Source organism: Eubalaena glacialis, chromosome 9, assembly GCF_028564815.1.
Source record: "Eubalaena glacialis isolate mEubGla1 chromosome 9, mEubGla1.1.hap2.+ XY, whole genome shotgun sequence".
Classification (NCBI taxonomy): Eukaryota; Metazoa; Chordata; class Mammalia; order Artiodactyla; family Balaenidae; genus Eubalaena; species Eubalaena glacialis.
The window spans coordinates 24002664-24018269 of NC_083724.1; the positions used below are offsets into that span (position 1 = coordinate 24002664).

The window sequence follows — 15606 nt, forward strand, 5'->3', positions numbered from 1 at the left end:
CTATAAAATGGAGGAGGGATAAATTCACCCACAGAAAAATCCGTGTATTTTTGGTAGAAAGTGGAAGAAATGGGTGCTGGGAAGCAACAAGAAACAACTTGGCCGAGGCTGTACAAGAAATATTCATAGCTCTTCATCTAACACACACTAAAAAGAAAGGCAGATATTCACTCCTGAGAGACCTGAATGGAGGAGTGGAAAAAACAGAAAGAATGATTTTGCTGGGTTTGTTTTATTGTAGAATTCTTCAGTTTCTTACTTTGTGGTGGTGGTGGTGGTGGTTGTTGCTCTGAGGAAGGTCTGAGGAACATTGGTCATGGCCATGTTTGGGTTTTCTTCTGACATTAAATTCTGAAAAATAACAAATCATCATGTGCTGAGTTTGGCAAGCTGCTGCTATTTTTGTAAGGCCCAGCAGCTAAAAATGTTTACATTTTTAAAAGATTTAAAAACAAAGAATATGAACCAAAGACTGCATGTGGTCCATAAAGCCCCAAATATTATCTGGTTCTTGACAGAAAAAGTTGGCCAACCCCTGGTCCAGTCCATGAAAGTGAAGTTTCATTACTTCCTAAATAATTGGAGCAAAAATCACAAAGTTTAGGGAATCTGTGACTCATAAAACCAAATGTACAAGAAACATTATTATAGGATTAGGCTTTAGTATCTTTCTCAACTGCAAACTAATCCCTTCAAAATCCTAAATGAAAATAACTTTCATCTATTTAATATTACCTTGCTTATTTCTCATTTGGTGGTTGCCAGGGCTGGGGAAGGGAGGGGGTGCATGGAAATAGGTAGTAGAAGATTAACAAGAGACAGACACGTTTTTGATTCTGCACACAAGGCCAGCAGTTGGCTGATTTTTGGCAGACCACACACTGACTAACTAGTCATAGCATAAAAATGAATTTAGCTCCATGTCTGGCAAAGTTCCAGATTCTAAGATGTCATGTTCAATGATGTCATAGAGAAGGTACCCTTATATTCCGGCTAGGATCCTATAGTTGATAAGAGACAGCTACAGTCAGCCAACTGAACCAACAGGAGAGTTTTGTCAGCAATTCCCAGGTGTAAATCATGGTGCAGAATATTAGAGACATGGCAAGTATTTATTTGGCTTCAAGGAGTATTTCAAAAGAGACATCTTGAGAGCAGATTTGATAAACTTTAAGAACTATTTCCTCCATCCAGTACTCCTTCATTGCTCTGTAGCAAGAGGAGATTTTTATTTTTTAATGCTTGTTCTTCATGTTGTTTCTTGAGGGATGGCACTCTCTAGAGAGTAGCCAAGAGAAAAATTGATCAAAAAGAGTTTTATCCCTTCCTCTGTCTCATTTCTTGCTCTGACTCTAGCTGGATCCAGGCCAGCTCCTAACATAACCCATCCTGTACCTGATCCCACCAATTTTACCTTAGTTGTACCTGGAAAATTTTATGGAAGTAAAATAGTCCACATATTTCTCTTATCCCAGGAAAGAGAACAGAACCCCTAGACATGCCTATAGAATGGACCAGGGGCATTAACAAGTGTTTAGGTGGTATTTCATAAAATCACTTTCCATCCATTGTCCAATGGTACTGCCACAACAAATCTCAATACATATATGGGCCAGGGATAATTCTTTATGTAAAGAAAATTGCCTCTAAAAGAGTGGTTAAGGGCCTACATCATTTAGAGGTAGAGCAGGCATTTAGCATCCAGACATTCTGATGTGACCACATTACAGGAGGACCAGGAGCTGGAGGGAAGGGGGACGCGTAGGGACTGGGTCTTCCCTCCACTAGCACCCTCAGAATTAGACTTTTGACACTTTCCCCAAATGTGCCTCTATGTAAGATCACAAATATGAGAGCAACCAGATTGAAAGAAGGCATTGCCATGTACCTTTGACATTAAAAAATGTTTTAAAAATAGCACACACTTGCTAATGATTTTGGTAATTTTTCTTTTTTTTGGTTTTCTGGGACTCTCATAGAATAGCTTGGGGTCTCACTCATCCTCTGAGAAGCCCTCTCCATCTCCTCCTCAGAGACCTATTCTGAGGGCCTATTGTCTCCTTTATGTCTTTATTCAAATGTCACATCGAGGTGGACCTTGGCCACCCCGACTGTGATTGTAATCCAGCTCCCGTCCTTCCCTCCTGTTTTATTCTTCTCCTTTTTTCTTTATTAGCAATGATCACAAATTTACTATATATTTTACTTATTAATCTTACCATTGGCTTCCCCACCAAATGTAAGCTCCATGAAGGCAGCGGGTGGAATGTTTTGTTTTTTTGTCCATGCTATATCCTAGCAGCGTGTCCAGTAGCTGGCATAGAGTGGGCCTCAATAGGTACATGTGGGATCACTATGCATACCATGGGAGTATTACCTTCAGAGAACTTAGCCAAGTCAAATTCATTGGACCAGGTAGTCCATTTTACACCCTAACAACTACTGAGAAGTGAAGACATGTATGCTTTTGAGGATGGCATCTACCTTATAACTTCAGAAGCAAGTGAGAAGTGGAGGCTTGGCATGGCTTTCTGAAAAGTTAATCACCCCTCTCTTGGAGGAATATTGGTAAAGGAAGAGCATGTCTTCTTTGAGTCATCCGTTTCATTTCTTGAAAGTAAATCAAATGGCAGTGTAATTGTCAAGACTCCCCTATTATAAAGTATATGCCATCTGTGTGGAAAAAACCCCATCCCTATTTCCAGTGATAGGCCCTGATTGATTTAACTCAATTAGTGATCCCATCCCTCCATATTAATTAGTGGTCCAGGTATAAGTGCATGATGGCATTTGGGCCAGAGAGAGGAAGAGTGAGCCCCGTTACTATAAAGAACTCAGGAGATGATTTTGTATAGTGGTTAAGGAAATGGACTCTGGGGTCAAGCTTACTAGGTTAGCAATCCCAACTACACCACTCACCGGCTGGTTGACCATGAGAAAGTTAATAAATGTTAGTTTTTTCATCTGTGAAATTGGGATAATAATAATAATATCCATTGCATAGGGTGGTTGTAGAGATTAAGGAAGAGAATACCAAGCGCACAGTAAATTAGATACTCTTGGTAGAATTCCAGTGAGAATAGGAAAAATAAATCTTGAACAGAACACTATGTATTAGCAGATCATTCATTCATCAACTAAATGCTCCATGAGCACTTACCATGTGCCAGTTACGGGCCATGGAGGCACAGAAGTGAGTCAGGATTGAGTTCTGTCGGGACTTGTTGGAAAGACAAGCCGTGCATGAAATAACTAGTGTAGGACATTGTTCACAAAGCAATCAAGCATAGATACCATGATCTGAGGTCCCAGGAGGGAAAATCTTACTTTACTTAGATGATACAGACAGTTGGTAGAAAAAATTCACTTAAGACATTCAGCAAGAAGCATGTCTAATCCTTAAATGTATGGTTTTAACTATATCTTTAATAATGATCAGCCCACCCCCCCCAAAACCAAACAAAACAAAAACAAGAAATGATTCAAGGTTTTAGATTAGCTCTCCTTTAGATTTCTGTGTTAATGCATGTTTAGGTCCTTGTTTAAAAAATCAAATATAGATGTCCACCTTGAACACCCATTCATCCCCACCCTCCACCCCTCATCTCTCACTGTCCAATCTCAGTCTCTCCCCAGAGGTATCCAACCATTACCAACCACCATTACCAACCCATCTGGTAAATAGAATCCTAACCTTTTTGTGTGGGTTTATCATCACTTATGTATACTTAGAAAGATAAATATATATATGCCCTCAAGGACATTTAGGAAAGGTTGGATCCCCTGGAGAACAATGGGGTGGGGCACCATAACTAAGCTGTCATTTTATTCCCTGCAAGACATTATGAGATTCAGTGATTGTGCACATTTCCTCATTTATGCTCTGGTCTCAGGATGAATTAAAAGCACTTTTGAAATCTGCCGAAAGCAAACTTGTAGTAATTGAATTTTCAGCAAAATGGTGTGGTCCTTGCAAAAGAATTTATCCTCTTTTTCATGTAAGTATCATCAGTGTCTATTTCACAATTTTAGAAGGAATTTAAAGTTCTCAAATAGTTTTCCCAATAAATCTTAAAAGTTTTGCCCTTATGAGCCATTATGGAATCATAGCTTCCCCCCCACTTGGTGCCTATTTCTTTTTTTATTATTATTTTTTAATTTTTTTCAATTTTATTTAAGTATAGTTGATTTACAGTGTTGTGTTAGTTTCAGGCATACAGCACAGTGATTTGGACGGATAGATAGATAGATAGATACATAGATAGATACATAGATACATAGATTGGTAGGGATAGAGATATTCTTTTTCAGATTCTTTTCCCTTATAAGTTACAAAATATTGAGTATAGTTCCCTGTGCTACACAGTAGGTCCTTGTTGGTTATCTATTTTATGTATAGCAGTGTGTATGTGTTAATATCAACCTCCTAATTTATCCCTAGCCCCCTTTCCCCTTTAGTAGCCATAAGTTTGTTTTAAAATGACTGTACTACCCAAGGCAATCTACAGATTCAATGCAATCCTCATCAAATTACTAATGGCTTTTTTCACAGAACCAGAACAAATTTTTTTTTAATTTGTATGGAAACACAACTAGCCAATAGCAATCTTGAGAAAGAAAAACAGAGTCGGAGGAATCAGGCTCCCTGACTTCAGACTTTACTAACAAAGCCACAGTAATCGAAGCAGTATGGTACTGGCACAAAAACAGACATATGTAGATCAATCGAACAGGATAGAAAGCCCAGAAATAAACCCACGCCCCTATGGTCAATTAATCTACAACAAAGGAGGCAAGAATATACAACGGAGAAAAGACAGTCCTTTTAGTAAACGGTGCTGGGAAAACTGGACAGCTACATGTAAAAGAATGAAATTAGAACATTCGCTAGCACCATATACAAAAATAAACTCAAAATAGATTAAAGACCTAAATGTAAGACCAGATACTATAAAAGTCCTAGAGGAAAACATAGGCAGAACACTGTTTGACATAAATCACAGCAATATCTTTTTAGATCCGTCTCCTAAAGTAACGAAAATAAAAACAAAAATAAACAAATGGGACCTAATTAAACTTAAAATCTTTTGCACAGAATCATAGTTTTTTGAAGCATCCTGATTAACCTGAATATAATATAGTGAGATCTAATTAGATCATTAGTACACACACCAGAAGATTAATATTACTTGTCTATGGATAATTCTGCAAGGATCATCAAAAGGTGCGAAAGAGTACAATTATACAAAGGAATGGATTATTCATAATAATGACATTTTACCTAAGTTCCAGAGTTCAGAACTTCCAAATATTGGAATAGATTACAGATGAACATGATACTTGTTTTTAACTATAATATAAAAGAATAAACTGCTCCCAATCCTTCAACCCTATTATCAGAACAAATCCTATGTCTTACATATTCCTTTCATATCTGATCTCCTTTATAAAATATCTTAGTAAAATTTTCCACTTAGTTGTAATCATATATTTGTATTCAGATCTTTTTCCATATACACATTGGTTCATGTTTTTATCAAGTTTCCAGATTATAATTTTCATGTTTATACAATGTTTCATCTAGTTAATTTTCCTATTACCCCATTTAAGAGTTTTCACCATTGAGGGGCGGGGAGGGAGGTGTATAACATGCAGCAGAAAGAAACTCAGGGCATTTTCTTTTCATTTCTCCTTATTGCGCAGATGTTTCACATTTATGGTCCATTTTATGAAATCTATTCCTTCAAATATAAAATTTGTATTTCTCTACACAACTGAAAATACTCTGGTTTATTTTCAGCAAGATTTCTAACATTTCAACTTTTTTGACTTAAACTCTTGAATCTAACTGAATTCATTCTAACCACAATCACAACCTTTGATATTTAATTAAAAAGAAACATATTCAAATAGAGAAATTGGCTACATGACATCTCAACATCTATTCTCTGCCTAAAATTCTTAGACTATCCACAGGGAACATCTTCATATCTGGCAGGCCCCTCTATTCAGACACTTAGAACTTAGAGTCTCCAAAGTTTAGCTTCAGGAGTATAACTACCTCACCTGCCACAAAGTCAAAGCTGATCAAATTTCAATGGCCAACGAGGCATTTTAATCTCGGGCTTGGTAACCCCTTTCTCCCTTCATACCTTCGGGCCCTGAGGGCGGTAAGGGCTCTGCCACTGTTGTGTCCAGACTCTCACAGCTCCTCCACACCCATCCTTAACTTTATAGTTATTTATAGTTAGCCCTTTGGTGATAAACGTCCCTAAATTATCCTAATTTGAATGTGCCATCTATTTTCTGTTGGAATCCAGACTAATGCACACACAGTTTTTAAAATTGGGTGTATCCACACTGTGAAATACTATTCAGATTATAAAAAGAATCAAGTAGACCCATACATAATGAAGGAATTACCTCCAAGACAACATAGAATTAAGTAAAAAGAGAACAATATAGGAAAATTTATACAGTATGGTCCCATTTATGTAAAACAGAGATACATATACATATGTGTGTATGTATATATCAATATACATATATATTATATGTAGACAAAGGGGAGCAGAAGATGCATATCAAACAAGTTTTTTTTTTTTTTCTGTGAGAGGGAGTGAAAATTGGGGGAGGATTGAGAATGGGAAAATTTCATGCTTTGCTTTATTTTTCTTGTAACGTTTGAACTTTTTCAAGAGAAGGTATTCATCATGTGTCATTTATTAAAAACTCATAGTACATAATGGAGTTGGAGGAAATGCTTTTCTTACTCTAGGGCATTTTATCAGAGATCAAAGTAGAAACAGAAACCAAATTAGAGTGAAAAGGGTTTTAATACGAGGAGTTAAATGCTCATAAAATCATTAGAAGACTGGATGAATGGGCTCCAGACTGGAACCCCATGAATGACTCAAAAGCACAACACACCCACCTGAGGGGATCCTAACTTTGCAGATATCAGATGTGAGAAGAAATGGGAAGCCACTACTGGGAGAAAACAAACAAACAAAAAACAAACAGAAAAACAACACGAACAGCAGTCGGGGAGTTAGAATCAGAATCCGGAAGCTGATGTCGGGGCACTGGATCCCTCAGCAAAGCTGCTGCCTCCAGCACGATTACCCTCCCACACCCCAGTCGTGCTTTCCAGCAGGACATCCAAAGATGAAAAGAAAGTAGCTCTGTCTCACTTCTGCCTTCCAAGTCTTGCCTGCATGCATCTCACTGGTGAAACCAATTTGCATCCAGAACTCTAGCTGCAAGGGAATCCAAGGAAACTTTACCTTTTCCCTTTTCCAGGCTCTGCAGGAAGGTGGAATGGAAGTGAGCCGGCTATACCATTACTCTAGGTGGGGAAGAATTCAAGACATTTTCAGGGGCTTCCCTGGTGGCACAGTGGTTAAGAATCCGCCTGCCAATGCAGGGGACAGGGCTTCGAGCCCTGGTCTGGGAAGATCCCACATGCCGCAGAGCAACTAAGCCAGTGCACCACAACTACTGAGCCTGCGCTCTAGAGCCCACAAGCCACAACTACAGAGCCCACGTGCCACAACTACTGAAGCCGGTGCACCCTAGAGCCTGTGCTCTGCAACAAGAGAAGCCACCGCAATGAGAAGCCCACGCACCGCAATGAAGAGTAGCCCCCACTCGCTGCAACTAGAGAAAGCCCACGCACGGCAACAAAGACCCAACACAGCCATAAACAAATTAAATTAAATTAATTAATTTTTTTAAAAAAGACCTTTTCAGACACACAAAAACTAAAAGTTGACAACCCAGAGTCTCTGCTAAAGGATGTATGGCAAGAAGAAAAAAAGTAAATCACAAGCAAATGTGGATTTTAAGAAGTGATTTAAAACTTTAAGTCTTGAGTAAGTTCCACAGTCCCATCTGATCTGGGCCTAGATGATTAAGAGCAGGGGTCAGCAACCTTTTCTGTAAAGGTTAAAGACAGTCAGTATTTTCAGGTTTGCAGGTTATATGGTCTATGTCATATATACTCAGCTTCGATGTTGTAGCACAAAAGCAGGCAATGGCAATACACAAATGGGCAAACATGTTCCAATAAAACTTTATTTATGAGACCATGTGGAGATCCGGATTTGGTCTATAAGGCGAAGTTTGATGACTCTGGGCTAAGAGGATCACCTGGCATAGAACCCCAGAAAGAACATTTCTGGAAAAGGGGAGGTTATAAATTTGTTGAGAAATTGCATCATGTGATCATGGGAAGGCAAGTACTCTGTGAGGCTAACTTACAGTGTATACAGTGGAAGTAGCAACACACGAGCTTTGAAAAGGAAGCTGAGCCCAGATGGAGAAGGCCCTTGTGTTATAACTGAATGAGTTGCTGTAGAGTCAAAATAGAAGAATGTTTAAAAAGGTGTTGCCATGATCAAATGTGGGTTTTTGGAAAATACTTGTGGCAGTGTTGTATAAGAATGGGTTGGAAAGACTGAGGCAGGTAACCCAAGGTGAACAACAATGTCAATGATGGGTTTACCAAAACTAGGCAGTGGTTTGGGGAGAAAAAAAGGAAAGATCAAATTCAGGAGACAGTTTAGAGTTAAGAGCAAACAGAACAGGTGACCAGATGGTAACAGATTATATGGGAGGAAGAACAGGGCAGAAGGAAGAATTTTGTTGAGGGCAGAGGAGGGTCCTAGGTAGATGGAGTGGGATAGTGAGGGAAGGCAGTGTTCACAAGGGAACCCCAGTCTAGCAAGGAACCCGTATCTGTACCATGTCTTCCGACTACTACTCAATACAAAACTACTATAACCCTGTCCATTTCCTGTCAGACTTGGGAGACTCTGAAAACTTCCTAAGTAGAACCTGACCCTGAAATCAGATGTCCACATAAGTCAAACCCATTGCCCCACCTGACTGCTACTGGAGAACACCCGTGTATCTTGAAACTTGAAAAGTGCAAGTCAATTTCCCCAGAATTCTTGGGCAACACCATCTTCCTGCCAGGCATGGAGATGCAGCCAGTCAAAACCAGCATCTTTTTTTTATCTGCAAAGTACTCTAAAATGCCAAAGGCCTTCGTGTTTATTATCCAAGAGTTTCCCCCCAATTTCGTCATCTTGATGAGCCACTGAAGAAAGAACTCCCACTTGGGGCACATTCCATGGACAAACAACCGGAGAGAACCCCTACAACAGAACTCTGCACCTAATGTCCACCTAATCGGTCCGTGTCATGCTGCTTCCTGCTTGTCCATGGGAGCAGCCACCAGTGACAGCTCCATCTGTCGTTGTCTCCACTTGGCCAAACTCTGGACATGTCACACCACCATTGAAGAGAGGTTTCATTTGAAACAGGTCAATGGAAATGCTTGAGATATGACGTTAATGCAAACAAATCAATATGCTATTAAGTGCCCTTAAAGAATGAACACAGCTGTTGGGAAAAAAGAAAATCCCAGGAGCTGACATTTACAGGCTGCTTCTTCATCCACTACCCCACACCCATTACCAACACCACTGTCACCACCGCTGTCAAAGATGCTTGCAAAACATCTGGAACAGAAACAGGAGAGTTGTTTTTCCCTCCTCCCATTTTCCATTTTCTTGCAAATGCTTCCCACTGGCAGAACCTAACAGGAAGACAGCCTGCAGAGGATTCTGGAAAATCTAGTTTTGATACATAGCAGAACACAGACTTTAGACTCTGGTTCTGCCATTGATCTTTGCTTGACCTTGGCAGCATCCAACCTTTGACTTTGGTGCTTGAGGTTCTAGGCAGTAGTGCAACGCCAGAATGATGCTTAGCTCTCTTGATCAACCTTTTTGTTCGGTTTTGTTTTTGCTAAAAGACATTGCTAGTGTGTGATTTAATATTAACATTAAGCTAATGAGGAATTTTTACTCTTTTACTTTGAAGGAAATGTCTGTGCAATACCGAAACGTCCTGTTTGCTAATGTAGATGTGGACAATGCTCAGGTAAGAATCTTAAATCCTTCCTTGTAGATATGTAAAATCCAATGCGATGTCATTGAGAGTGCTGTCTCAGTGATTATATAAGCAATTTAAAGTGTGATGAACTGTAGTAAACTCCCTCATAATGTTCTTGTATATATATATATTTTTAAAGACAATAAATATGTGGCTCTCCTGCTGCCCCCCGCCTTCCCATACTAGGGCAGAATTCACTAATCAATCCTAATATTCTTCACCACTTGCTCTGGACTCTGCCCCACAATCCTGCTCAGTAGCGTTGCTCTAGACAGACAATACCAGTTGGTTGAAGTTGAGCTCAAAGTGAAAAATGATTTTCACCCCTGTAATAGATTATTATTCAATTTCTAAAACCTAACTCAATGCATTACAGACATTTTAACATAACTTGCTTTCCCCTTGCTATAGCTTATGCTTTTTGTGGGGTTTTTTTAAACACCACAAGGAATTCCAGGAAATCCTTCCCTTACCTCCCTAGAGCCTTTCTTCCTCACCCCCCCCCGCAAATATAATCAGCCCGTGTCCTCAATCAAAATGTGCTTACTGATACACACAATGTGTCTACAAAATTATTCTTCCTAATATTTGTTCACTTATAATGAGGAAAAGTACCAATAACAAGTGGCCTGTGCATACATTGGATTGAATTTGAGCTTTAGAATTTAAAAAACCTACTATTCACCCATCCTGCCCTTTAATGGTTTTGTGACCTCTTATCAGTTAACCTCAAAAACTTCACTTCCTCTGTATGTAAAACAAGGTAATAATTAACGGAATATAAGATAAAAGGCACAAAATATATGACATACTACCCAGAACATAATAAAAGTTCCATTTTTCCATTTCCTTCAACTTTCATTAAAGTGTGACAGTGTGTGATTGTCCTTTAAGCTGAATCATATACTATGCATTCAAAATACACAGCTAGGGTTATTATCTCTTTGTCTTTTTCATATTCACAGAGTTGTGCACCTATCACTACAGTCAATTTTAGAAAGTGTTCACAACCCCAGAAAGAAACACTGTTCCCTTTAGCAGTCTCCTCCCTGCCCCGATCCCTCCATCCACCACCTCAACCCTAAGCAACCGTAAGTCTACATTGTCTCTAGATTTGCTTATTCTGGCCATTTCATGTAAATGGAATTATAGAATATGTGTTCTTTTGTGATGGGCTTCTTTCACTTAACATAAGTTTGCAGGATTCTCCATGATATAGCATGTATCAGTACTCCATTCCCTTTTATTGCTGAATAATATATTACCTTTTTTTTATCTATTCATCCTACGATGGACATTCGGGTTGTTTGCAACTTTTCGCTATTATGTCTAATACTGGTATAAACATTTATGTGTACATTTTCATTTCCTTTGGCTATATATCTAGAAGTGGAATTGTTGGGTCATATGGTAACTCTTTATTAAACTTATTGAGAAACTGACAAATTGTCTTCGAAACAGCTGCACTATTTTACATTCCCACCAGCAATGTATGAGGGTTCTGATTTCTCCATACCCTCAGCAACATGTGTTATTATTTTCTTTTTTGATTACAGCTCTTTGTCTCTTAAGGTGAAACAAAATGCACAATTTTCTTTTCTAATAGTAATGTATTCATTGTTGTCATTGCTGTGGTCATGAAAATTATAATGTAGTGGGGGGTGGCAGGGGAGAGGTTTTGATCCTGTGGGTGGCTAATTTTCTTTTGACTCAAACAAAATAAACGAAAAGTGGTATTTGAGATCAGATTGTAATGGATTAGAGCAACTGGAATGCTAACATATTTTCTTGTCTCTTCGCTCCAAATCTTTCACAAAGATGGGCAGTGAAGAGGCGTAAGGCTTAAAAGAAAGAAATATGCAAGCCTTACTTAAAATGCAAGACATTATATCACCCCATGTCTCAAGTGTGAGTTATAAAGAGACCTTTACTCATTCTTATTTTTTACAATATGCTCTTTCCATATTGGATTCCACTGGCGCCCTTCTGCAGTCTTTCACAAGCTCTTTTTTTTAAATGCTTTTATTTATTTATTTATTTATTTATTTATTTATTTATATTTCTTTTTGGCTGTGTTGGGTCTTCGTTTCTGTGCGAGGGCTTTCTCTAGTTGCGGCGAGCGGGGGCCACTCTTCATCGCGGTGCGCGGGCCTCTCACTGTCGCAGCCTCTCTTGTTGCGGAGCACAAGCTCCAGACGCGCAGGCTCAGTAGTTGTGGCTCACGGACCTAGTTGCTCCGCAGCATGTGAGATCTTCTCAGACCAGGATTTGAACCCGTGTCCCCTGCATTGGCAGGCAGATTCTCAACCACTGTGCCACCAGGGAAGCCCCACAAGCTCTTTTAAATAGAGCTCATTTTGTCCTTCAGTCCATTCTGTTTTGGCCCCCATGTCTCTCATCTGTCTCCTAGAGCTCTTGAATGAGAAAGCTCAGGAATGCTGGAAACAGTCATTTTTCTACTGTAACATTCCTGGAAGCTTTGAGGATATATTAGAAAAGTTCTTGGCAAGAGAATCTGTAATGTATCAGCTGTCCCTGGGCTCTCAGACATGCCTCCTGAGACGTCACCAAGTACCGCTGTTGGTCCAGAGAGAGGATACCAAAATTGTGACTTCATGCCATTTCTTTTATTTTCCAGGAGTTGGCCCAAATTTATCACATCAAAGCAATACCCACATTTCAGATGTTCAAACAAGCCCAGAAGGTATGTTTCTATGGTAACTGGCAGATTGAAATAGATTATAGAGCCATCAGAGTCTAAAAAAAAAGGCCTGGGGTATCCTGGATGGACGAAACAACTGTATTTATTTTCAATCTTAGCAATGTAATTCTTAGTTTCTGAACTTTACATATTGGCAAGGGGTAAAAAAAAAAAAAAAGCATGAATCGTGATAAATCTCCCCATTCAGACCATTTGAGGTGTCCAAATCCATATGAAATACCCCACTATTATCCCTCTCTGGGGCAGAACCATCAAAAAAGAACCTTATAACAAGGAGCATGATGAAATTCTCTCATAAATATATACACGTTTTTCACACTTGGGCAAACATCAATCAAAAGCTATTACAAGGTAAAATAGCCTAGTGGTTGACCAGGCAGGTTCTGGGCTCAGATTTCTGTGGTTCAAAAACCAGTTCTTCCACTTCCCAGCAGTTTACTTAATAACCTCTTGGTATCTTAGTTTCCCTATCTGTAAAAACATGGATCGTAAAAAGTTTCCCCCTCCTTAGTGAAAATGAAATAAATTAACATGACTAAACTTTTTAGACCCATCCTGACACACATGAGTATGTTATGTTAATGATGTCGAAGATATTAATGGAATGGAATGCCTCAAGTACTTGGTGTGTGATGAAACTAGTAATTACATATATGGCTGGGAGCACGGACACTTGTGCATACCTTTTGAAAGGTGATTTTGCAACACACTTAAGAGGAACAAACTGTTCATTCCCTTTCACACATTATCCCATTCTTGGGAATTTTTGTTAATGAAATACCTCATGGAAAAATAAATGGCTAAGTGCTTAGTAATTGTAGCATTATTTCTAACAAAATATGGAAACAAGGTAAATGTCTTTTTTTAGTAGAGTGGCTAAGTGATTTATGATACATCTAGTCTATGAAAGAGTATGCAATTAAAAAGTGTTATGGACAGAAAAGAAGCAGATTCACAGATTCAGAAAACAAACTACTGGTGCGGGGGAAGCAGTATAGGGGTGGGGGAGTGGGAGGTACAAACTATTGGTTGTGACAGGCTCAAGGATGTATGGTACAACACGGGGAATATAGCCAATACTGTGTAATAATTATAAATGGAAAGTAACCTTTCAAAATTGTAAAAAAATTTTTTAAATGATTGAGCTAAAAGATTAAATAAATAAATAAATAAAAAGAGTTATGAAGAATATATGTAAAGTAAAAAAATTCATACTTAAACTTTGTAAAGAATATGTCTGCAGTATAGAGAATGAGAGCATTTGATATGCTAGCTGTAGAATTTTATCTTCGGTTTCTATTTGTGTGTATTTGCTGTAACATAATTGAAGCAATAGATTTTTTTTTTAAATTTTATTTATTTTTGGCTGCGTTGGGTCTTCGTTGCTGCGTGCGGGCTTTCTCTAGTTGCTGTGAGCAGGGGCTACTCTTTGTTGCGTTGCGCGGCCTCTCATCGCAGTGGTTTCTCTTGTTGCGGAGCACGGGGACCAGGCATGCGGGCTTCAGTAGTTGTGACATGCACGCTCAGTAGTCGTGGCTCATGGGCTCTAGAGCGCAGGCTCAGTAGTTGTGGCACACAGGCTTAATTGCTCCTCGGCATGTGGGATCTTCCCGGACCAGGAATCAAACCCATGTCCCCTGCCTTGGCAGGCGGATTCTTAACCACTGCACCACCACGGAAGTCCCAAAGCAATAGATTTAAATAATTTTTCCCCAAAAAATGACACTACCTATTCCCTCTCTTGAGGTTTTACTTGAAAATTGAAACCGTTTAACATATGCAGTCTTTTTTTTTTTAACAGCTTTATTGGAGTATAATTGCTTTACAATGCTGTGTTAGTTTCTGCTTTATAACAAAGTGAATCAGCTATACATATACATATATCCCCATATCTCCACCCTCTTGCATCTCCCTCCCACCCTCCCTATCCCACCCCTCTAGGTGGTCACAAAGCACCCAGCTGATTCCCCTGTGCTATGCAGCTGCTTCCCACTAGCTATCTATTTTACATTTGGTAGTATATATAAGTCCATGCCACTCTCTCACTTCGTCCCAGCTTACCCTTTCTCCTCCCCGTGTCCTCAAGTCCATTCTCTCTTTTTTTTTTTTTTTTTTTAGATTCCATGTATATGTGTTAGCATACGGTATTTGTTTTTCTCTTTCTGACTTACTTCACTCTGTATGACAGACTCTAGGTGCATCCACCTCACTACAAATAACTCAATTTCGTTTCTTTTTATGACTGAATAATATTCCATTGTATATATGTGCCACATCTTCTTTATCCATTCATCTGTCGATGGACACTTAGGCTGTTTCCATGTGCTGGCTATTGTAAACAGAGCTGCAGTGAACATTGTAGTACATGACTCTTTTTGAATTATGGATTTCTCAGGGTATATGCCCAGTAGTGGGATTGCTGGGTTGTATGGTAGTTCTATTTTTAGTTTTTAAGGAACTGCCATACTGTTCTCCATAGTGGCTCTATCAATTTACTTTCCCACCAACAGTGAAAGAGGGTTCCCTTTTCTCCACACCCTCTTCAGCATTTATTGTTTGTAGATTTTCTGATGATGGCCATTCTGACTGGTGTGAGGTGATTACCTCATTGTAGTTTTGATTTGTATTTCTCTAATGATTAGTGATGTTGAGCATTCTTTCATGTGTTTGTTGGCAATCTGTATATCTTCTTTGGAGAAATGTCTATTTAGGTCTTCTGCCCATTTTTGTATTGGGTTGTTTGTTTTTTTGATATTGAGCTGCATGAGCTGCTTATAAATTTTGGAGATTAATCCCTTGTCAGTTGCTTCATTTGCAAATATTTTCTCCCATTCTGAGCGTTGTCTTTTCATCTTGTTTATGGTTTCCTTTGCTGTGCAAAAGCTTTTAAATTTCATTAGGTCCCATTTGTTTATTTTTGT

The 15606-nt window shown here is 39.0% G+C and overlaps 1 protein-coding gene across 2 annotated transcripts in view; it reads left to right on the forward strand.

Moving 5' to 3' along the window:
- The first annotated feature begins 1080 nt into the window (after positions 1-1080).
- Positions 1081-15606, forward strand: part of LOC133098282 (thioredoxin domain-containing protein 8-like) — a 31375-nt gene continuing 16849 nt past the window's right edge. For both annotated transcript variants that reach the window (XM_061201054.1, XM_061201055.1), the window contains exons 1-4: positions 1081-1104; positions 3894-3998; positions 9892-9951; positions 12602-12667. In XM_061201054.1, the coding sequence (XP_061057037.1) occupies positions 1081-1104; positions 3894-3998; positions 9892-9951; positions 12602-12667 (255 nt within the window). The remainder of the gene's footprint in view (positions 1105-3893; positions 3999-9891; positions 9952-12601; positions 12668-15606) is intronic.